This window comes from Mya arenaria, chromosome 3, assembly GCF_026914265.1.
Source record: "Mya arenaria isolate MELC-2E11 chromosome 3, ASM2691426v1".
NCBI classification, from domain to species: domain Eukaryota; kingdom Metazoa; phylum Mollusca; class Bivalvia; order Myida; family Myidae; genus Mya; species Mya arenaria.
In genome coordinates this window covers 35,391,303-35,417,359 of record NC_069124.1, presented here as the reverse complement: position 1 = coordinate 35,417,359, position 26,057 = coordinate 35,391,303, and the positions used below count along the sequence as shown (strand labels likewise).

Sequence of the window (26,057 nt, the reverse complement as noted above, 5' to 3'; positions counted from 1 at the left end):
ACACATGGTGTATTACATGTACACACAATTGAATGACATACACCACACATGGTGGGCAACACGTACACACAGCTGAATGACATACACCACATATGAAGGGCAACACGTACACACAGCTGGATGACATACACCACACATGGTGGGCAACACATACACACAGCTGAATGACATACACCACACATGGTGGGCAACATGTACACACAGTTGAATGACATACACCACACATGGTGGGCATGTTGTACAGACAGCTGAATGACATACACCACACATGGTGGGCAACACGTACACACAATTGAATGACATACACCACACATGGTGGGCAACACGTACACACAGCTGAATGACATACACCACACATGGTGGGCAACACGTACACACAGCTGAATGACATACACCACACATGGTGGGCAACACGTACACACAGCTGAATGACATACACCACACATGGTGGGCAACACGTACACACAGCTGAAAGACATACACCACACATGGCAGGGTTCGAATTTAACTTTGAGGAGCACTCGGAAAATTTTGCGAGTGCATTTTGAGGCAACTCGCAAAATGACAAATCAACTTGCAATTTTATTATTTGCTTTATTCCCTTATAATATTGTATAATTAAAGTAGAAATTAACACCTAAGACATATTATGAATATTAAAAAGTATCAATCTTGAGTGCCTCGACTACTAGAACTTGTTGATGGCTTATTCTATTTGGGGGGTATGGAAAGACCCGTCTGATGCTGGCAGCTTTTTGATAACAAAGCTGTCCAATAATTTGACATTGTTCACTTTGTATATTTACCCTCGCCATCGGGTAATTTAATACCCATTTGACAAGCAAGCTACAGTATTAAAAACAATAAAATTAAAATAAAAAAGCAACAGTAAATGTAGCGTGGATACTTTGCAACATGAAATATATCGATCAACGATGTCTATTCATTTTGACAGGATGATGGGGTTTACATATAGTGCGCAAAAGCGCTAAATTTAGCCAATGATTGAGCTAGGTGATTACGTCATTCGTATTTACTTTGTATTACGCACGCCTCGGAGCATCCCGGAAAGATTCGAGATAAAACTTGGCCTTTTCCGTATTTGTTCTATTTTTGAAAACCTACTAGAGCGTGACTCCGTACTGTCTTCTTTATACCGGTAGTGTAAACATGCCACTTATAGGCTGTTTACACTCGACTACACAGCGGAATTAAGTTCATGTTTATTCTACTCTCCTTTTAACATTTTGTGGTCTAGAAAAAGCCACTCGCAGAATTTTGCGAGCTTGAATAAAAATCACTCGCAATTTCCAAATGTCGCTCGCATTTTGCGAGTATGCGAGTCTAAATTCGAACCCTGCATGGTGGGCAACACGTACACACAGCTGAATGACATACACCACACATGGTGGGCAACACGTACACACAGCTGAATGACATACACCACACATGGTGGGCAACACGTACACACAACTGAATGACATACACCACACATGGTGGGCAACACGTACACACTGCTGGTGGGCAACACATACAAGTTACATTTTGCAACCTTCCATTAACACCTAGTTCACAGCCTCACTGGACAATTCATTCATTGTCAACATACTCTAATTAATGCAGTTACAAGAAATGTTTCACAAAATAGCACACTTAAATGTAGTATTGCTGTGTTTGTTGTTTTATTACAAATAAATAACAGTTACAGATTATGTAAATATAAATAAATGCATATAGAATACAACATAAATTATGTGTCAAGTATACACATTTAAGTAGATTTTTTTTTAAACATTTCACAACCATTATTTTGTAAATAAAATTAACATGTGTGTGTGTGTGTGTGGTTTCACAAATATGTTTTCATAAATATTTCTGAAAAGATGAAGTATGGCTTTTCATCAATAAGTAGGAGAAACTCTCAAGTTGATATTAAGTATGCATTTGTATGAGATTAACATACATCATTGCATTTCAACAGATCTTTAAGAAATTAACATGCACAAGCCATGTAGAGATGGTAATCAATGGATTTTCTATACAATATCTGAAGTAACTTGAGCACCAGAAGCGGTTTTCAACTACACTCTGGTTGGTTTCCCGCCCATTCAAGGGCCATTACTGGCAATATGTACCAACTTTCATACAAATATTGTGACATTGTTTTTAGTTATGCAAAAGTATTTTTTCACTATTATTCTTATTATCATTCTTATTATCAAAGCTATAATTACTTGCCGTGTTAAGTATGTGTATTGTCACTGGTATCACATGCTCAAAGTTTCTTGTGAATGTTTTTTCAGGTATTTTTAGGTTCAAATTTTTCGCTCGAGGTCAACAAAGACACCAAAGTGATGGCAATAGCTCGACTTTAATCATGACAAAACTAGTGCAGTACTTTGCACTGTTAAGCATTTACATTGTGCTAATGGCAATAGATATAAAACATTCCAAATGTTTAGTAACAGTGACCTTGACCTTGGCCCCACCAGCCCCAATATCGAACTTGACCTGTATCTTCTGATGTTACACCTGTTTACCAAAAATTGTTCAAATCTATCAAGCCTTTCATGAGTTATCGTCCGGAAACCGTTTTTCTATTTTTAGTAACAGTGACCTTGACCTTGGCCCCACCAGCCCCAATATCGAACTTGACCTGTATCTTCTGATGTTACACCTGTGTACCAAAAATTGTTCAAATCTGTCTAGCCTTTCATGAGTTATCGTCCGGAAACCATGAAAACCGACAGACCGACCGACCGACCGACCGACAAGCTCACTCCTATATACCCCCTAGTGTAATTAACTAGTGTCAATTGTCTGCATGGAATAGCATTCCTAATATAACTAATGTCAATTGTGTCAATGGAATAGCATTCCAAATATAACTAGTGTCAATTGTGTCAATGGAATAGCATTCCAAATATAACTAGTGTCAATTGTGTAAGAGGAATAACATTCCAAATGGCAATCGTCTCAATGGAAATAGGAACATAACATTCTAAATGTAACTAGTGTCAATGGAAATAGGTATGTAACATTACAAGTGTAACTAGTGTCAATGGAAATAGGTATGTAACAATCCAAGTGTAACTAGTGTCAATAGAAATAGGTATGTAACATTCCAAGTGTAACTAGTGTCAATGGAAATAGGTATGCAACATTCCAAGTGTAACTAGTGTCAATGGAAATAGGTATGCAATATTCCAAGTGTAACTAGTGTCAATGGAAATAGGTATGTAACATTCCAAGTGTAACTAGTGTCAATGGAAATAGGTATGTAACAATCCAAGTGTAACTAGTGTCAATAGAAATAGGTATGCAATATTCCAAGTGTAACTAGTGTCAATAGAAATAGGTATGTAACATTCTAAATGTAACTAGTGTCAATGGAAATAGGTATGTAACATTCCAAGTGTAACTAGTGTCAATGGAAATAGGTATGTAACAATCCAAGTGTAACTAGTGTCAATGGAAATAGGTATGTAACATTCCAAGTGTAACTAGTGTCAATGGAAATAGGTATGTAACATTCCAAGTGTAACTAGTGTCAATGGAAATAGGTATGTAACATTCCAAGTGTAACTAGTGTCAATGGAAATAGGTATGTAACATTCCAAATGTAACTAGTGTCAATGGAAATAGGTATGTAACATTCCAAGTGTAACTAGTGGCAATTGTCTGCATGGAATAGCATTCCAAATGTAACCAGTGTCAATTGTCGCAATGGAAATAGCAACAAAACATTTTAAATATAATGTCATTAAAACATATTAAAAAAAATCACAGACTAATACTGGAATGAAACAAATCTGCTATGGAAAAAACTTGTCATGCATAAACAAATGAAGAAAAGTAAACTTATATCGATTCACAGGAGAAAATTTTGTCTTTGAATAAAAATCAGAATATAATCATTTGGTAATATTAAATGAATTGTTAAGGTTATGATTACAATAATAGTAATCATTTTACTACAATTCTTACAATACCACAACAGATAGATGATCATATTGGACGGAATATTAAATACAAATTAAAATTGCAAACATATGATGTTCTTCAAGTTATGATAAAAGTGGAGTAATCATATGAACAAGAGTGGCAAAATATCCCAAGATAAACCTGTCAAAATTTTGAAGTTTTTTTTTAAAGTTTGAGTTATTTAAGCAATTGAAAGGCCATAACTCTGACGTGACAGAGGTAACATGGTTGGCTGTCAAACCTTGCCAAACCCAAGTAATTCTTGAGTAAGAGCATTAACAACTTAGTGATGGCCGCCCGACCTCCTTCAGCAGGTGAGTCCATAATATGTTCTGTCTTATGACGGGCATATCATGGATTATTCTTACCGAAATATAATTTAAACTGTATACTATAACATCTTATACAACTAACATGAAACTCACTAACATAAATAAAATCATAAAAAATAACAAGGGCATCTATAAAGGCACATTACAGGCATTCAAATGTATATACTACCTGAAACACATGAGTACATGGGACAAACAAACACGGCACAAAAGAATACATAGAACTAAAACAATTCTATCACACACATAATTTGTTAGTTAAATTTGGCACCATTGGTTACATGGGATTATAACAAACAAATGAACACAGGAAAATGCTATACAGAAAACAAGAGCACCCCAAGCGGATACCTACGCTCAACTATTATTATTAAAGCAAGAGTAATGGGACTTTAAGTACATGTGTGTATTTTCACCAGTAACATGTGTACAAAGTTTCATATGAATATCTTTAACAGCTTTTAAGTTACGGCCAAGGTTAATAAAATACTTCATAAAATGAAAATGCCGACACCATGGCTACGACAATATCAAGATTTTTTCTTTGAAAAAACAACAACAATAAACAACCCGGATTTGTTGATAACGGCACAAAATTTGTGTCATTAAGTGTCTACAAATGTCACTTTAAACACAATCAAAAAGAGAAAATTCTCTTAAATGGTGGGCACAGTCAGCTAAATGGTTCATGTTTTATATTTCAATTCTATACATTTTAAGAATGGCACATATGTATCACTGATAACCGTTGCCTACAAAAAGCTGTATCATAATCAGTATGATTTGTTTCTGATATAAACAATACAATATTTCATTTTGAAAAATTATCCCTTGACAGCAATCAAATACTATTTAAAGTATGATAAATAATATGTTACTTTGTATGTAACTGTTGTCAGTGAATGTTTAGCAAATACATGCAAAGGGATTGTTCTTCATTTCATGTCTGTGTATAAGGCAATAAGGATCATTTAGACCAATGGAATTTTAATTCTGAAGGATTTCCAAATATTTTCTGAATCCAAATCGGTAAGAAATATTTTGTTTGTTAATGACATCATTAACTTTATATTCGGTTATAATTGATACATCAAAGTTAGCATGCAGCCATTATTACATCAGACTTAAAACATTTGTTACAAGAAAGCCAGAGATCTGGTAAAAGTATCTTTAAGTTTGGGGACTCTTGACATTTTATAAGGCTGGATATTGAAATATAACAATGTGTGAAGACGTCATCAGAAGAAGCTCTTGGTTATAGGTACAGATATATGAAGATGTAAATGAAATGATTTATTTAACCAAAAGATGGTATACGAGTCAGTAAATAGAAAATTAAATGGACAACTCTGTTAAACTTAGTACAAGTCACTCATTAGTCAGCGTTTGTTCATAAAGTTCCATTCAATGATTGAATTTCAATCAAACTTTGTTAAAATGTAGTTAGCTGGATATCTGTGTGGGACACCCGTAAACATACCTGATTCTACTGTAAAGCTGCACTCTCAAAGATTGAACGTTTTGAAAACTTATATATTTTTTGTCTTGAAACGAACCAATTTTTGATAAAAATGCATGGACACCAGTTATATAAGACAGCTGACAAAAATTAAGTCACAGATTTTTATATTTAAGTTCAAAAATTGATGTTTTATGCACTTTTCTTAAACCGTTAGTAATGGTTTTAGCCATAAAACATTAATTTTCGAACAGATATATGAAAATTTGCGATCTGATGTTTTGTCAGCCATCTTTAATCATTGGTTTGCAGATATTTACGCAAAAATTTGCTCTTTCCAATACAAAAAATAAAAAAGGTGTAAAAACGGTATATCTGTGAGAGTGCAGCTTTAAGAGACAGTTCAAAACATTTACGAAACATACATCTTTCAATACATGTAAGTTCTTTGATGTATTAAAACCCTTTCAAATGAATCTCTAAATGCATGATGACAATGCTAACAAGGGGAAGCACCATTTAAAGCAAACTATATAATTAAATTAGTACAATTTTACTAACTAAACAGACATTGTTGGTTTACAAAACACTTAAATATGGCAAGAAAAAATAACAAAATAATATCAGCATATAAACAAGAAACTAATTTTACAAAATACTGGTAACTTTTATGTAAAAGCTCTCTAAACTGGTCCCTTCTATCGTCTCTTAATAAATATATGAATAGAAAGTAAAGCACAAGTATATGCATCACATCATAATTTCCTCCTGGTCAAAAATCCGTAGCAGCTATAAGAATATACAGCTACAAAAGTATAATATTTAAAATGTTAATAAATCTATAAAATTCCATATTAAATTAACATTCAAGGGGAAATCAATAACAAAAAGTACTGATATCCTGAAGCTGTAATCTAGCTCATACTTCTTTGATGGCACAACATTTATATTTTGCTGAACAAACAAATTCGGAAAACATGCCCTGGCTCTGATATCTTAAAATATCTTGAGCCTAACAGGTATAAGTTTCATATTTCAATTTAGCCAACTTACTTGCTTAAACTTGATTTTAAATTTCAATATACAGCTTATCACCATTATCTTTCCAATAATTACTTTTCAAACTCTCAAATCCCTTTCAAAGAAGAAAATTACAGAATTAATACTGCAACAAAAATAGTGAGCTTAGGTTGATCCTGTCTCAGACTTAATATTGTAATAAGGGGGCAAGTTTAACGGGAGAGTTTTTCTCGGATTACTTTAATTCCCTGCCAGCAGGGACTTGATTACCTTACTTTCCAAAGTCAGTTTCCAAACTTAACTGTTCTGAAGTACTTCACGAAACAGTCCTCAACTTATTACTGGTAAACAGTCTTTGCTCATCATAGTTGAAAACAAGCATCAAGCCCAGATTTGTTCATGGGTTTTCCATGAACTTTTCACATTCTATGTCATAACACTGGTTTGGTAACACACTTATGCCCTAGGGTTAAAATATCAGGTAAGGCCAAAGTTGTAGGTAAATGCCAGTTCCAGAAGCGACTGAGGTGAACCATCCTCCAGACAAACAAACATCTCATGACCGTCCGGAAAACGTCTCCTAAAATCAAAATTTATCACATGATGTTACTTGTTTGAGTGTAATACCACAATTACATACTTTTATATTAAACTATGTAACATAGTTTTACAAAGATGTTTTTTCACCCTATTAATTTAGTGTCAATAGCCTCTATCATGCTGGTGAAACAGATTTTAAACAGTTGAACTTATGAACAAACCAGTTACAGAAACAATCAAAATATCTACACAGAAATTAAAACTCTTCACACATAAGCATGTATGATCAGTGTTTATTTACTATTGAATTTACAACTCTAGTTAGTTGCTAAGTACCAGTATACATACCCTATAGTCCAGTACATGATAACAGGAGCAAGCTTTTTAGGGTCTGGCCCCTGTGGTAGTTGACAGGTGAACATGACCCCTTCCTCTAGGGTTCTCATCCCATTTTCCCCTGGAACACCCACCTAGTTTAGCAGAGAAAAGAAGGTGTAGAATGATAGAAAATTGTTTATAGGATTACCAGTCTCAGAAAATCCCATATTATCCAGTCAAGATGAATGATATATTTCCTTCAGAAAAGGTAAATATTTTGCATGGAGAAGCTTCCATATATTGGAAATACTTTATTCCGTTTTTTTTTTTATGAAAATATTGAACTAATACATTGAACAGTTTTTAGGTTTTTATCAAACCACAAAAAATGACATAATTTCTAAGTATACAAAGGGCTTTCAATCTGACAATATTTAAGCATTAGTTTCATAACTTGTCACAAAAGAGCATGTTGTTACTGTGAGGAACTTTAGCAAGTATAAACTTGATATCTTAAAAGGCTGATTAGTAAATAACCAAAATCATAAAAATGTCGATGAAAAGAGAGACAGACAGAGTGAATACTATAGGGCACCTACAAATTTTTGCTGGGCCCTAAAATGGAAGTTAATTCACTTTAATATACTGCAGATTTCCAATCCAGACTTCACCAATGACATTTTTATGACAAGGGAAAAACAATTACATATTAAGTCCCAATTCTCAAAAACAACTTCTTTTCAAATTAAATACCCTTACCCTCCTTGAAGTCTTGGAGACTTGTGTTACAAATGACTGATGAAGCCTTAGACAGCAGGCATAAAAGTTGTAGAGGACATGTTGGTGGGTGGGGCTATGTAGGGTTGCAAGGTCACTAGGGGTTGGGCACAGGTACACGCCCTCAAATGCGTCAAAGTTTACATAGTGGAGCAACTGGTTGTGAAGGCCTCGAGTAAGTCTGAAAAGGTATCATAATTCAAACATTATTGTATCTGTATGAGAGTGAGGCAACTTTATAAGTCAGCGTAGGTCAAGCACAGGCATCGGTATACGCTTTCAAATGTATCAAAGTTCACATAGTTAAGACACTGGGAATGTTGACCTGGAGTAGGTATGAAAAGGTGAAATTTGCAAACATTACTATACATATTTATGAGATTTGTAAGTCGGCAGAGGCTGGGCACAGGTGAGCAGTTTCAAAAGCATCAAACTTCAGAAAGTTCAGAACTGGTTGTGCTAGCTTGAAGTTAATTTGTAAAGGCAACATTTTCTTGCAAATATCTTGACCAGTCTTCATGTTAAAAGGTTATTTTTGAACCTGCCAATGATGACATCAGCACTATCAAAATATCTGAAGTTTTCTTCCTTGTAAAACAGACAAACTGATAAAAAAATCATAAACAAAACGTATCTTGAAAGTGACTTGTCTTCTCTTCATGTTGTCTCTGTGATTACCCAACAGTGAACATGTATCTGTTCACTATACAAACAGTACACTCTGGTTAACAGGAAGTTTCTAAGAAAAGTCTTGTTTCAAACCTACTTAATATCACAGTGAGTCTTGGAGCTATCCCGGCTAAAGCTTCTATTGATGGGGTCCACATCTAAAACAGAACCTTTCTTCATCGGTGACCTTATCTGAAATACACAAAAAGAAGATGGCCGTTTTCATACAAAACCTGTAAATCTTCAGTTAAAGTAAAAGTATTATAAGAAATTATAAAAGTATACTAAGCAATTATAGAAGTATAACAAGCAATTATAAAAGTATACTAAGCAATTATAGAAGTATAATAAGCAGTTATAGAAGTATAATAAGCAATTATAAAAGTATAATAAGCAATTATAAAAGTATAATAAGCAATTATAAAAGTATACTAAGCAATTATAAAAGTATAATAAGCAATTATAAAAGTATACTAAGCAATTATAAAAGTATACTAAGCAGTTATAAAAGTATAATAAGCAGTTATAAAAGTATAATAAGCAATTATAGAAGTATACTAAGCAATTATAGAAGTATAACAAGCAGTTATAAAAGTATAATAAGCAATTATAGAAGTATAATAAGCAGTTATAAAAGTATAATAAGCAATTATAAAAGTATAATAAGCAGTTATAAAAGTATAATAAGCAATTATAAAAGTATACTAAGCAGTTATAGAAGTATAATAAGCAATTATAAAAGTATAATAAGCAATTATAAAAGTATAATAAGCAATTATAAAAGTATACTAAGCAATTATAGAAGTATACTAAGCAATTATAAAAGTATAATAAGCAATTATAAAAGTATACTAAGCAATTATAAAAGTATAATAAGCAATTATAAAAGTATACTAAGCAATTATAAAAGTATAATAAGCAATTATAAAAGTATAATAAGCAATTATAAAAGTATACTAAGCAGTTATAAAAGTATAATAAGCAATTATAAAAGTATAATAAGCAATTATAAAAGTATACTAAGCAATTATAGAAGTATAACAAGCAATTATAAAAGTATACTAAGCAATTATAAAAGTATAACAAGCAATTATAAAAGTATACTAAGCAATTATAAAAGTATAATAAGCAATTATAAAAGTATAATAAGCAGTTATAAAAGTATAATAAGCAATTATAAAAGTATAATAAGCAGTTATAAAAGTATACTAAGCAATTATAAAAGTATAATAAGCAATTATAAAAGTATAATAAGCAATTATAAAAGTATACTAAGCAATTATAGAAGTATAACAAGCAATTATAAAAGTATACTAAGCAATTATAAAAGTATAATAAGCAGTTATAAAAGTATAATAAGCAATTATAAAAGTATAATAAGCAGTTATAAAAGTATAATAAGCAATTATAAAAGTATAATAAGCAGTTATAAAAGTATAATAAGCAGTTATAAAAGTATAATAAGCAATTATAAAAGTATAATAAGCAGTTATAAAAGTATACTAAGCAATTATAAAAGTATAATAAGCAATTATAAAAGTATAATAAGCAGTTATAAAAGTATACTAAGCAATTATAGAAGTATAACAAGCAATTATAAAAGTATACTAAGCAATTATAAAAGTATAATAAGCAGTTATAAAAGTATAATAAGCAATTATAAAAGTATAATAAGCAATTATAAAAGTATAATAAGCAGTTATAAAAGTATAATAAGCAATTATAAAAGTATACTAAGCAGTTATAGAAGTATAATAAGCAGTTATAAAAGTATAATAAGCAATTATAAAAGTATAATAATTAGGGATGCAAACGATTATTCGAATATTTGAATATTCGATCAAACGTTTGGTATTCGAATGTCAAAATCGGTATTCGAATATTCGATGTTTTGTTGTTGAATATATATAAGAATATATATTATGCCTACAACTCTGTTGTTGTGTTTAAAATTTGTTTGTCTTGTTTTTACAACGATTTTCCCATAATGCCAGAGGTGTGAATGTGATGACAATACACTAAACATGCGTCATATGCCATTTAGGGACATATCGTAGGGTGCTATAAAAGTCCCCGTAATTTTAAAATAACTGGCTGTAAGACAAGTGACACAACAAATCCGATTATTTTCGCTAAATTTAAATGCCTCTTCCAATTAAGTTGGTTTGGTTTTTCCATAGCGTTTTAAGTAGAGGTCAGTCCCAGAACGAGGCTGCTCGTCCTACGGAAAGACCCTCCATTGGCGCATTACGCCAATTGACCAGAGATCCATCTAAGTTCACGTTGTTTACAAATATGAAGACAGAGGAAAATAAGCTAAATGATTGTGTTTTTTTCTTTGTTTATACAAATGTAATGTATTACTTTTTGTCTGTCTGATATGAGGAATTTCAGAGGCTCACTTGCTGAAATTCAGGGTCCACTGCAGGTATTGGTTACGACAGAACAGAGCTTAAATGCACCGGCTATTGTTTTAGTGAATTCTATAATAGTTGACTACAACTTTTAAAAGATGTATTTTGATAATCGAATATTTGTTCGAAAGAATTACCGAAAATTTGAATATCAATTTTGCCATTCGTTTGCATCCCTAATAATAATAAAGCAATAATAAAAGTAAAATAAGCAATTATAAAAACTTTTTCTTTTTTTAAAATACTCTTTACCCAGAAGCTGTCAAACATTTACATATGTACTTTTCTAGATGGCAATACAAACCACAGTTGGCCAAAGACCATTGCAAGCGGGTTCAAACCCTCATCTAAGATCCTCAAAAATTTGGTTGAGGAGCACAAGTTAAAAAAATCTTAAGCCTAAGGTAAGGGACTTGCTTAGAGTCATTGTTAACATTTGTACCAAGTTTCATGATAACAACTTTATTTAAACTGCTGTACCTTGTTAAGACTGTTTGTACTGCCACTGGAATCGTTGGATCCATACGACAGTTTACTCCCTTGTCTGCGAATCAATGGATGACCATTGGGAGTAGGGAGAGAAAGGCGGTCATCTTCTGTCACTGGAAAATGTATACATTAAGTCCTATAATATTAGCTTGGAATGCGAAATGTGAAATTGTCCGGCAACACTATAAAACCAAGAGTTAGCTCCCATGCTGACCTGTCAATGCAAGACCATATGGAGGTGGCAGGGATAAAAGGTTATCTTCGTATAGTGGACAATTCATTGCAAAAACATAATCTGTAAATGAGAAACTGCTCCCAATTATGCACATAATCGAAAGACCATTAGAAGTATGCAGGGAGATGCAGTTATCTTCAGTCACTGGAAAATGTAAGTACATGTTTGTCCTATGTACATATTACAAGTATTAAAAACCGGATACAAATTGTTGACACAAAACCCTGCTTGCCCATCTGCCAGCCCAACAACATACACAAGTCTAATAACCTGGTTAATAAAGGTTACCAAAAGACAGCTAAATTCTAGCCATTCAGAAGTACGAGGGATTCTCTTGTAATGTACAATTGCATAGGATTTGTTCTTGGAGCGCTTGACTTGTTCGCCATATACACCTAAATATCCCATTGCTTTATTGACTTCACATTGCATTTTAAGTTCAACACATCATTTGATAATGAACATCTGTTGTTATGACAGCCTACCTTCCCTTGGTGAAAGGTGGACTTGAGAAAGGACTCCACATCTGTCTGTAAGGCCACAGTGGACTTCTCACTGCCTGAAGACTTTAGGTTAAGAGAAAAACATCTATTTAAAATAGATTTCTAAACAAAGAGAAACCTACCTTTCCTAGGAGAAGGTGTGGACTTGAGAGGGGACACCACATCTGTCTGTGAAGGCTTTTCACTGTCTATGGATTTCAGGGTTGGGCCGCTTGTGTCGGAAAACAACCTGTCAAGTCAGATAGATCTTCATACAACTGTGAATAATGTTCTTTTTTCTAAATATTAATAAATTCAAAAATTTGCATTAATATGAAAGTATAAAATCATTCTTTATGCCTAAAAAGAATACAAACACCAAGGTAACAGAGAAGTTGCCTTAAACATTGTACCATCACTGTACAATGAGCACCACATGCTACTATAAATACTTGTCAGTTATTCCTGGCTGGTCAAGAGGCCTAACTGGACAATTATTGAAGCCAAATATATAGGCCTTGTTACTATAGTAACTGAAACAAGAGCACTGCAGACCCCTTCTGATGTTGTTTTTAAGTTTTAAGTTGAAAAGGGGGCGATTCAAATCAAGGGCCAATTTTTAAAGCCAGAATTATGGTAGTTGTGATTGAATATCTGTACCAGTTTTTTGAGTTATTGCCAATTTTAAAATGTTTGCACTATGACTCTGACATAATACAATGCTCTTAAAGGTGCAAGTTTACATGTGATGCTACAATGGTGATGACACTAGCACTGACAATACCTCAGCTTGTCAAAAAGTAGAAACAGACAAGGAAAGTGTGACAGATTGCAAAACTTAAGATTAACACAAAAGTTGCATGAAATACCCACATTAAGTTTATAAAAGCAACATGTTCATGTATGCCTAACCTGTCATTACACTGAACTTCGATGTCAGTATCATCAAGGTCCAATTGGGAGAGTGTTTCCTTCGACTGCTCCAGTAAGAACTGGTCCACCTGTGGTTTAACTGTGACTGGCTTGGAGTAGCTGCCAGCCTCTAGGACCGTACATAGCTGGAACTGGCGCTGTAATAGGAGAAAAAGTTAAATAGTTAAGTCCCAGGAATGCTTTGATAGAAACTGGTTAACTGGATTAACCGAGCAGGACTGGTGGCAAAGGCGGGTCTGAAAATCTGTTTTTCACAAATACACATCCATGTCATACATCATGAAGATTCATTTCACATCAGACTTCACATATTGACCATAATAAGGTACCAGCGAGACTGCAGTATGCAGAAGCCAATTCATTAGGGTTGGACTAGTGACAGAGGAGGGTTTGGTAGACCTTGTTCCATTACATACCATCCTGTCATAAATACAACTCATTTCACATCAGACTTACCATGTTCACCACTAGAAGGTACCAGCGAGCCTGTGGTTCCCTGTATCCGGGATTATCAGGGTGAGGTTGATGACAGAGGCGAGTGGGGTAGATCTCGCTCCACATACACACTTCCCCATCGGGCGAGCCAGCCGCCAACTTTAGGAGCCCATGGTATCGGAGGTAGAGTGCGACATCCCGTAGGTCGCCCGGGCACAGGTGTGAACACAATAGGTAATCCTGGGGGAATATACAAGCACAAAAAATGAGCATGCAATAAATATTGAAATATTCTTTAACAATTGTATTCTACAGCTCTATTTATTTTTCTGGAATAAACTAAATTTGGGGTTTGGACATATTTTAGTAATAATTTAACACAGCAAAAAAGCATCCATGTAAAACAATAAGAGCGCCAAAGCGAACACCAACACTTGACTCTTTCATTTTTCAGTCAAATAAGAGACATATTTTAGGACTTGCTAAACAATTGTGTTTTGTTTCTGGCAACATATGTATTAAGTTCCATTTGAATACCTACCTTGATTGTTTTTTCAGTTATGGCTAGAGGTTTTTTTTGCATGCCGTCAACGGCACTGATGACAACATCACCAAGACTACGACAATATCTCAACTGTTTTTCGTCCAAAACCGGACAAGTTAATAATTTCAAGCATAAATCAAAGACCAGGGCTTCTAAAATTTTGGAACCTCAATCGGTCTGGACCCGGCTACACCCCCCCCCCCAAAAAAAATCTCTCGTGTTTAGCGAAGCGGAAAAAGCAGCTGGTCGCATCGGTTTGATGGTAACAAAGACACTTTTATGACCTATTGGGGGTAATTTTGAATGTGTGAATGACCCATGGATGTTTGTGTATTACAATTTTTACTGACTTAGTCGTTTTGGACGGGAATTATAAAAAATTGAGAAAATTTTGGACCCATTCTTTTTTACACTTTTTGAAACTGAAATCGGTCTGGCTTGGTCAAAATCGGTCCAGACTGGCAAATTGCCGGTTTTTAGAAGCCCTGTCAAAGACCATTAAAAATTTACTCTGTGCATTTTTTGTGAGTCTGTCTACTGAACCAAATGCTTATTTAAGGATAGCTTTGTAAATAACATTTCTTACCCTGTAAAATAGGCAAGAGCCCACAATACCATACTTTCTTCTTTCATCACGGTCAATAACATCCTGTAAAGAGAGGATCAGGGGTTATTTTCAAGCGTTTACAAATTTGTTGTGTTCTTTAGTGCAGGAACATACTACTTCCTGGAACATCCTAAACACCGAATGCAGTAAAACATGCCCGACTTACAGGGTTAGTAAAAGTGAATTCTGCATTTATTGCGACACAAGCTAATGTAATATTGATAGAACCAGTTTATCGAAGAATCTCAGTAATGTGATTTTTTCCAGCGTCAAGGAGGGTTTATCAAGGTTTGAATCTCTATGTAACATTAATTTTTTGAATGATTAGAAAGTTATTTACACTCTCATCTTTAAAAGTGTATCTAAAAGCTAAAATTGGTCGGTTTATTTGAAAAAATAAGATCTGTAAATGTATGGATGCTTTGTGAGTGAGAAGTTAGAACCAAGTGATAGGTGAAAGTATACACCAAAGCGCTGATAGTGGCAGTAGGTTTCTTTGATGTGTCAAGTCCATCAACAGGCTATCTTGCAATGTAGGTAAAATTCACTGAATGTTGGGGCAGAGTTAAAGCAATGACCTTTCAATGCTTCAAAACATTGAAATGCTAATTTTATTTGCAAACAGGTGCATTGTATCTGTGCAGGTATTTTTTTCACAATGCTTAAACATGTACTTTTTTCCAATTTATTATCATTTTATTTGTTGAAAAGTACTCTTTTTATATATAGAAGAGTTGATGTATTTTTGAAGAAACAAACTTTATCACATGTTTTTATCATTGCTGACTATTTTCTAAATCTTTCTTGTTAGTGTAGGTAAAATTGGAATTCCCAATTAAAGTCAAAATGATGCATTTTTCTCAATCAGAAAGTCCCATTCCAAAAATGGTGTCAACCAGTGACTGACAGAATCTGAGACAGCCCAGAAAAGTGAAAAAATACTTAAACTTACAAGTGTTTTTTTCTGAATTCTAATTTGACACTAACTTTGAAACAAAAAAGAATAATTATATTATTATACTTACACAGTCTGAAAAGTCCTGAGCTTCAAATTCATTTAAAATCTCATCACATGATATCTGAAAAGTAGGGGAAATGTACATTTAATAAAAGACATAAAAGACAATACCAGTTTTTATAAGGGAAATCTTTCATTCTCAAACTGCTTGGGAAAGTTACTTGGTATTTAAGTTTACATAAACGTTATCCTGTGATACACATTATAAAAAAATCGTGATTAAAGAACTGTTCAAACAACCAGGGTTCCTGCTCTTATCATATATATATATATAGTTGGATACATAATTATGTTCAAATTCAATCTTGGGCTCTTAAAATCCTTTAAACCCAGGAGCTTCAAAGGGACTCTGTCCCCTGGATCTCCAGTGTAAAGAAGTGATAACTTTCAAATACCCAGAGGGAACCCTGAACAGTTATAATAGTTGTACAAGCAACTACTGATAAAAATACACAGTTTCAAACTTCCAGATCAATTACTGTATTCTACACACCTTATCATCAGGGGTCAGCTGAAGACCCCGAACACCTGTAAGGGTGTCAAGCAGTCTGGGCTCCAGGGGGCTGGGGTGTGGTATAGCCCCAGGGTTCACTCCTGACTGTAGGGTGCGATGTAGGGTCAACAACACCAGTTCATCAAGGCAGCTGTGTAGCTCATGGTCCCGGAATACCCTACAGTGAAAGATTGGTTTGCAGATTCAAAATGGTAAGAATTAGATATAGGGAATATTTGTTGAAATTTGGTGTGAGATAGAAATTTATTTCACTCAGTGATAAAAAAAAAGCAATACAACTCATGAATGAAATAAATTTTGATATTACATCGAAATTTAATATACATGTATTTTGTGTTTCTCTTCTGCTGAAAATCAAATAAATTGGTGTTCCCTGCTTACTAATTGTATTTGTATCAAAACTGGCGGGATGCATGTACATGTATATTACAAATATTTTAAACCATTCATGAGTTTCAACTTCTGCAAGCACAACAGTGTATTAACAAAACATTTTTTGTATTTCTTAAATACTAAAAGTACTTTTGTTATTTACAACCTACCCCAGTATTTATAAAGCTTATTGTTCACTTCAATGAACGTTTTTTTGATATATGGTTATATATCCAAATGTGCCTAAAAACTTAAACAAAACTTTTTTTGTCAAATAGGGGCCTAAATTTATATTGAAGACCCTACTAAGTTGTCTAATGTTATTTGGATGATGGCTCTGAACAACAATGCGTAGTATAAATTCAACTGAATGTCTTTGAAAGACTGAATAAGTAAATAACACATCGTGTCAGGTTCGATCCTTTTACTCAACTATCATGTGTCAAGTTTGGCACTGGGGCAAGATAAAAAGCCCACCCCATTCATTGAATAGTCAAGCTAAAGTGTAGCACAATCAACATAACTCTACCTTTGTACAGATCCATACAGTACATTGATGACATGAAGAAGGTCGGAGAAGATATGGAGAAGGTAGAAGGGCGGCACCTGTTGTTCTGGTAAAGCTAGTAACAACACATCTTGATCCTCTTTCCAGTACACAACATGGGAGTTATGGCCCCTGTATGTCAGAGTTGTCCTGTAAAGGAGGACAGATGATGATAAGAGAACTACAACATGTAAAAAATGTATTCGTAGAAAAATAATGTTATACATGTATAGTTTAAAACAACAAGTGTGCCATAGAGAAAACACGAATGCTCATCTGCTTGATTTTTCAGTTAAAAAGGAACATAACTGAACATATTTTGAAGCCGGTGTCAGGGCTAGTCTTTAAGTGTATATTATCTCTGGCAACATGAGTACAGTTTCATTTGAATATCATGAAAAGTTTTGTAAGCTTCTGACAAAACGAAGGCTATGAAAATACCTCAACTTTTTTCTTTGAAAAGAACACAGGCAAATAAAATGGTTATAACTTACATTATAAGTAAGCATCTGTTGTTTTTTGCTTGATAGACAAACTAATTACGTAATCGTTTTCTCCCACCTCAGATAAGTAGATCCATTAATTTAACCATGCTAGAAATTCTTATCTTGCCTACGGGCGAAGATAAAATGCCCGTATGGAACTTCTTTTAATGGTCACCATATTGTAATTACCTCCCTTGTTAAAACTGTCGTCTGTAGCGCATCATGGAAACCTTGTCATGTGGCAATATTTAGAATGCTAGTTAATTATTTCTCGCTTCAAATGTCACCAGAAAAAGGTTTTCACGCACCTTTCAAGATATAATGTTTCTTCTTAGAACTATTTAAAGACCGATCAGACCATTTACATACTCTGAATCACTGTGCGAATATCCATGACAACCACGAATTATCGCATATCAGTACGCAATTATTTTCACTAAGCACAAAAGAGTTCCAGCAAAAAAATACATTTTTACTTAATTTTGTTTAACTGAGGTGGGAGAAAAAGCATCTACCATAGCCGCTCGTGTAAGATAGGTTCATCCCGACCCTCGCGCAGGGTGTTTTGCGGAAACTCGGTAAACCTCGTTTCCGCAAAACACCCTACGCTTGGGTCGGAATGAACCTATCTTACACTCTCGGCCATAGAAGATACTTATAGTCTGCTCTTTTAAAAACAAAGTTATATCATAAATTGAATATTTTACATGTAAAAAATTATATGTAAATATAAATTATTTAAAAACAAAACCAACAAACAATTATAACTCACAATTTAGGAGTATTACTGGTGATGTCAGGAAGCATGTTTCCAAGAGTGAGGAAAATTCCTCGGACATCGATCAACTTGTTGTCAGTGACCGGAAACTGGTAGATCACATCATCCTGGAAATATAATTATGTTGAAAATTTGTATCTTTATTTATTTTCCACTAGAATGCTTAAGATTGTATAATATTTAAAGGAAGACCAAATAACACTTCTGATTAAACAACATTGCTCGTCCGTTCCATAACTCTGTCAAAATGCTCCTGACCCATATTCACACTCATTTTAGTCCAGAGAATATCCATATACATATTGGTCCTAAATATCATAATCATGCTGTGAAGTATTCTGACAGTGTTTCTTGGAATTTGGGTTTAAACTGTTTAATTGTAAAAGGAGTAAAAAAGTTGGCCAATTTTCGCCAACTATAATCCGATAATTTTCAATGAAAATTCAGGTTAAAAAAATCAATTAAAAAAAAAATATTGCAAATACACATTACTTTTCACTACTGTTAAAACTTAGCTTCACAACTAGACCAAAGTATTTAATCAACAAGCAGATACATTCTACAAATGGAACCTTACAAAAAGTTTCAATCTTTGTGTTTCACACAAAGGGAGTTTTCTTATTGTGGTCAAAAATGTTTTAGGCAGGCAAAGAAAAAAGTTTTTTTCTGATTGCATCAAAAACAGATGGTAAGGCGAAATAAGTTTCGTCTGAATATCATTGTCCATTTGGACTGAATATAATATTGACAGTTAAAAAAATATGTCAGATGGAATTAAAAAAATAAGGGTCATTGTCAAAATTTAGAGTAGGTTGTGAAACCAGAAACAAACATTTTTTGATACGCCTTAATACCTTTGAGTTTTCGGACTGGCCTGCAAACGTGAGATACATGACAGCCACCAAGTACCGACCAACAATCTCCCTAATTGTGGACGGAGATTCTCCAGTTGTCATGGTGATGAGATCAGGCCGCACCCCACAACTGGGTATTGGAGGTGGTGGGGGCCGTGGAGGGGGTGTGAGGCGGGGATGGAGGGGTATGTGGGGTGGCAGAGGTGGTGGGGTGTGCCTGGTGGGAGTTAAAGGGGGCGTGGCAGCCTTCGGACCAACAACCACTGGCATCTGGAATGTCAACTTCACCTGGAAGATAACAAATATTCATCATGAATGGCTTGTACAACACAGACAGAATAGAAACAAATACAAATATAATCTATTGAAATATGTCACCTAATGGGAACACATCAACTACAAGTAACTTTTTCTTGTGTTAAAGTAGTTGATATTTTATACTAGAATTAACATTAATAATATAGTTATTTAACTCGAACTATATTTTCTAATATAGTTTTAAAGTTAGTCATTTCAGCATTTAAAGCTGCACTCTCACAGATTGAATGTATTGATAACATTTTTAATTTTTTGTCTTGTAAATGCATGCAAACCAGTCATATAAGAAAGACTGCTGACAAAAATTGGATAGAAGATCTTTATATTTAAGTTAAAAAATTAATGCATTGATGCTTTTATGCATTTTTCTTAAACCGTAAGTAACGCTTTTAGACATAAAACATTAATATTTAAATGGAAATATGGAATTCTACGATCTGATCTTTTGTCAGCAGTCTTTTATCACTGATATGCACATACATGTATTAACACAAAAAATTGCTCATTCCAAGACAAAAAATAAACTAGAAGCGCCGCAATGCGACGAAACCAGGTTTTTGTTATGGGCAATCAGAAATTATAGCCAATTAATTTGTTCAGTCAATGCTAACTAAAGTTATTGGGCAGAAACCATTTTTCTATTTTAAGTAACAGTGACCTTGACCTTAGCCCCTCCCCCCTCAATAGCAATCCCAAGCTAGCTCTTCACATAAGCTACCTACACACCAACTTTCATCAATATCTATCAATCCTAACTAAAGTTATTGGGCAGAAACCATTTTTCTATTTTTAGTAACAGGTGACCTTGACCATAGCCCCACCCCCCTCAAAAGCAATCCCAAGCTAGCTCTTCACATAAGCTACCTACACACCAAGTTTCATCAATATCTGTAAATGCTAACTAAAGTTATTGGGCAGAAACCATTTTTCTATTTTAAGTAACAGTGACCTTGACCATTTTTCTATTTTAAGTAACAGTGACCTTGACCTTAGCCCCTCGCCTTTCAAAAGCAATCCCAAGCTAGCTCTTCACATAAGAAACTTACACACCAAGTTTGGTCAATATCTATCAATGCTAACTCAAGTTATTGGGCAGAAACCATTTTTCTATTTTAAGTAACAGTGACCTTGACCTTAGCCCCACCCCCCTCAAAAGCAATCCCAAGCTAGCTATTCCCATTAGCTACCTACACACCAAGTTTCATCAATATCTATTAATGCTAACTAAAGTTATTGAACAGGAACCAATGTTTGACAAAAACGACAACCTCATTCTAATAACCCAGTTTTTGTTGAAAACCTGTTTAAAAAGTTGTAAAAACAGTTAATCTGTGAGTGCAGCTTTAATTATAAAAGATGAAGAGAATACATGTACATATCAAGTTCACATAAATTGTCCCTTTTTATGAAATCAAAATCAATCATATTTATTTGGACAATCCATGATCATATAAAACTGAAAATGAAGAAATTAGTTTTGTCACACAATATGAACTGAACAGTTTTCCATTCATCAATTGTAAACACAATTTCTCCATTAAATGACATTTTGTTGAATTGACATGACAATAAACTTATTTATGGAAAGCAAATATTTCCAAACACATGTTGTAAAAATATTTGCTCTCCTATTACAAGCAAGATCAAATAGCAGGAAACAGTTCACAAAATGATCAAACAGAAATACACTGCAGCCGCCTTTCAACAAATCATTATGACAAGATTGTACAATACAAAAGAATGCTTTTAAAACTAAATTTTATTATTATTAAAGCAATCTTATTCATTACAAAGGCCTACTGCTTGTCTATAAATAATTCTAAAACACTTGTTCAAAGTAATATACCCCGCTTCTTCAAAGGGTGGTATAGTAACATAACAAGTACATTGTATAACATCAATTGGTATGACGCTTAAATCCAAATATGACCATTCTCGATAATGACCCATTGGTTTAACACAAAAGTATTATCATATTGAAAAAAGTCCATGAAATTTGTTTTATCCGTATGCTTGTAACTAGTAATCCCTCAATTGGATGAACCATTATAATCCATTTATCAGGGTGTTTCGATATCATGTCAAAATGTTACACATTACCTTTTGCAAGGATTGAGCAGCCTGTCTTAGCATTTCATCAATGTTCAGCCAGGTAAGATCACAATCATTCAGGCCAACCAACATGTCCCCTGTTATAAATATGATTGATGAACACACTGACAGAACATAATACATGTACAACCAGGCTCACAAACAGCATCTTAAAATTTAAGCAATAACGCATTAATATTTACACTCCTATTGGCCTTCCTTAAATGAAGGCATATATATATCCTTTCAAATGCATTCAATTTCATTATTTTTCTACTGCCTCTTCTTTCAAAATAGTGATATCAACTGTCAAATACAAACTCATGCCAAAATGACAGACATATTAGGAAATATAAATATTTTAGACTTTTTCATGCATGCAACTATCCTGTATTAGAGCTGGTTTTGAAAAAGATGCTGTTTGTTTTTCAAGAAATACAATGCTATTGTTTTCCTTCACCTGTGTCTTATATATTGGAAAAACATGAAAACAATTGTGAAAAATATACTTGTTCAGTCTTTAAAAAAATAACTTAAGTGTAAAATTTTTAATTATTATATTTCTTAAAAAAATAAATATTTAAACTGGTGTTTACATAATCATTAATTTAGTCAATTATTTTTAGTTTTTAGGACTGGTGTTATTAAATTAACTCTGTGAGACTCTTCTTTTTCGTTAACTGGACAAATTCTTTTGTCATACACACCTCTGTTAATTTGCCCACAAATATCAGCCTCCGAGTCTTGGACAACACCCTGGACAATGATCTTCCTGTCTCTCAAAGCTGGGTCAACACTTGCACCATTTGGTCGCGGAGGCTTCTGTTTGTGGTGGCACAGTTTGATACCAAAGAGTCTCTCACACAGTTCCACGCCCTGTGCTTTTCTCACATCACTAATATGTCTCAAGTTGGCCACCATTAACACTGACTTTCGCTTTCCGGACTGGCTATATATTGGACTATTACTTCCGTTAACTGAATGAACACTAGTCTGTCTGTGGTGATGGTTATTTCTTTGACTTGACCTGGTAGGACGTTGGTCAACATTATTATTGAGATTCTTAGAAAAACCTGTATAACTTTGATCAGATTGTCTCAAAGTAATGTCTCTTTGAAAGTGATGATCACTGTAATTGTCACTAGTCACATGACCAGAAGACTTATCTTGTGCAGTTGAATTCTGACTACCACTATATGACTTTTGACTGGCATTTGACTCCCTACTGTTTCGCCGATGAAGTTGTTGTCGAGGGGAGTCGCTACTGCTAGACTGATGACTCCCGGAAGACTGGTAGCTTGCCTGTCGAGAGTGGTAGGCACTCTCATCTTGTCGACTATAGGAATGAGGCCTCTCTGAGTTCTCTGAGTAGAAAAGGTTTCCACTGCTTTGTACAACGTTAGCCCATCCATCTGAGTATCTGTAAGTAAACATGGGCTCCATACATGTCAACTTAAATCAATGGAAATGCTGATTCTAAGAGTTTACACATTAAAAGAAAGAACGAAGCAAACTCTGTGAACAGCAAAGCGCTTTTCAGCTCAAACATAACAGTCCAGTTGCAAAGATGATAGGGCAGAGTTTGAAACACCATACTGCCCCCAGCACTTTTTCTGACCAAATGTGGCCCCTTTCTCAATGCTAAAACATGTTTATCCCAAATGTGAAAATAAAAAATCCCAATTTTATGTTAAGTGTGGAAATGTTCGTGTTTTGAAAGAACACAAACTTTATCATATTTCTTTATCTTTGCAGTTTTTTTAAAGCATTCTTGTTCATTTCCAGGCAAATCGGAACTTCCGAAAGTTCATAAAAATGACGCATTTTTCCCAATCAAAATGGCCTGCAGAACCTCATTCCCAAAATGTTTTTAAGACCTTAGTAGTCCATTTAAACAGATGCTTCAGAGTCTTTGACGTCTTTGGTTTGGGGACTCTTAAGAGTTGAAGAACATATTTTTCATTGGTATGAATCGGTTCTTGTGGCATTAAGGGGAACATTCCAAATATTAAAAAAGTTTCCTTAACGCGCAATATTCATTGATAAGACCATACTAATGCGGTAACTCTACATGTCCGTAATTGTCCGTAATTGTGCTGTAAAAGACTGACGTAATTTGTGACGTCAAGAAACACCAACAGATCCTTTCAGAGAAAAGCATGCGCGACCCTGGAGGGGTCTGCTTGTCTTTATATACACTAACTTCTCTATTCAAACAGATCCTGGGCTTTGCTAATTTGCATTTTACCAAGTTAACATACGTACTACGAACATACTTCCGTTTATAACGGAATATCATTATGAATGCACATCCGCCGCCTACAGCGAACTGTTACACTATGAACACATATCCGGCCTACAGCAGACTGTTACACTGATTTATGCACAATATGACCCAGATCAAAGAAACTAACCTGGGATCTTGAAAAGATGATACAAACCTATTTGCATCAAATACAATTTTGATTTTTTTTAAGATGAGAATGACAGCTTTAATTCTTTAAAGACATTTTACTTTTTTTCAGAAATAACAACCTGAACATTAAGTTCTTTAAACATTAAGTTCTTCAATTCTAGTCACATTAGACACATTCTTGTTGACCATTACAATACTTGAATAGAGGATATTTGTGACATTTGATGTGTCATTTCACAAGTTACGGTGGACAAATTACCTGTGCACGTTTGTGTTTACATTATCCTGGCCACTTTCATTGTTTCTCAACCGAATTTGACCATCATCTTCTCCATAAAATTGATGTTCATTGTGCGGTTCGTAAAATGGTGCAAATCGAGGGAAATATGCCATTTAGGCCACTTAATCAGCATGTGAACTTGTATCCAAATCTAGTGTATCTCTTAACAATATCCGGGCACTTTGTCAATAAACCTCTTTGCTGAAGAGCGCTCGGTATCAATAGGGAAAATTCATACACTAACAGATATAGAAGCAAGCAGACCATATGGTAGTGATATTGAATAAATATGCAATTTAGGCCACTTAATCAGAATGTGCACATTGTATCCAAATGTAGGGTTTCTCTTAATAATATTCGGGCTCTTTCTCAATAAACCTCCTTGCTGAAGTATTCAAGAACGCTCGGTTTGCATCAGTATAGTAAGGAAAATGCATATACTATACACATATAGAAAATAGCAGACATAGTAGTGATATCACATACGGTCAGAAAATCATCAACATCATCCAGATATTAGAGTCATTTTATGCCAGAGAGAACACATCGTCGGGATAAATTTATGATTTTAAACTAACACTAAAAAAAAAATTCATATAAAAAAAAAAAAGCAAAATTAAATAATTTGTTGCAGGGGGGGGGGGAATCAACCTTTGATATTGAGCAAAATCCTACTCCCTCATATGGCGATTTATCATAGAACAATTTACCATAAGAAAAAAATGAAAAAAGACCGAAACTCTATTTTTGGACAAAACTGGTTCACGGCAAAATAAATGGATGTCATTTGTGTGTAATTGGTATATTTCATTAGAAAAAAAACAACGGATTAAAATACACCTTTTAAATATTTTTCTTTAAAAAATCACCATACTTATACCGTTATTAAGACAAATAGTATTGACACATTAAATCTGCGATGTTTCACTAAACATCATTGATAATTTTTCATGCACAAATGCTTGCATCACATTTATTTTATAAACAGGAGCTTAATTTTCTTCATGTGAAATTTCTTTTTGAAAATGTTCAGAATTTCTCAAGCTATTTCTCCAGTCTGAAACCTCAAAAAGAGTTCGGCAAATGGTCATGTACCGTTTGCAAAGCGCTAGGCTTCCCTCACTTATCTACCTCATTAGTATATAG

The 26,057-nt window shown here is 34.1% G+C and overlaps 1 protein-coding gene across 1 annotated transcript; it reads right to left on the bottom strand.

Moving 5' to 3' along the window:
- Positions 1-1,754: 1,754 nt before the first annotated feature.
- Positions 1,755-25,073, bottom strand: LOC128229197 (protein inturned-like). Its single transcript, XM_052940938.1, has 17 exons — positions 24,891-25,073; positions 22,923-23,635; positions 22,225-22,313; positions 19,807-20,094; positions 18,947-19,059; positions 17,672-17,839; positions 16,750-16,927; positions 16,264-16,317; positions 15,218-15,280; positions 14,109-14,327; positions 13,632-13,789; positions 12,863-12,969; positions 11,994-12,115; positions 9,197-9,291; positions 8,413-8,611; positions 7,684-7,805; positions 1,755-7,375 (listed from the first exon to the last, which is right to left on the bottom strand). Exons 1-17 carry the CDS (start codon positions 25,022-25,024, stop codon positions 7,273-7,275), a joined length of 2,925 nt encoding a protein of 974 aa, XP_052796898.1. The 5' UTR covers positions 25,025-25,073; the 3' UTR covers positions 1,755-7,272.
- Between the last annotated feature and the right edge of the window lie 984 nt (positions 25,074-26,057).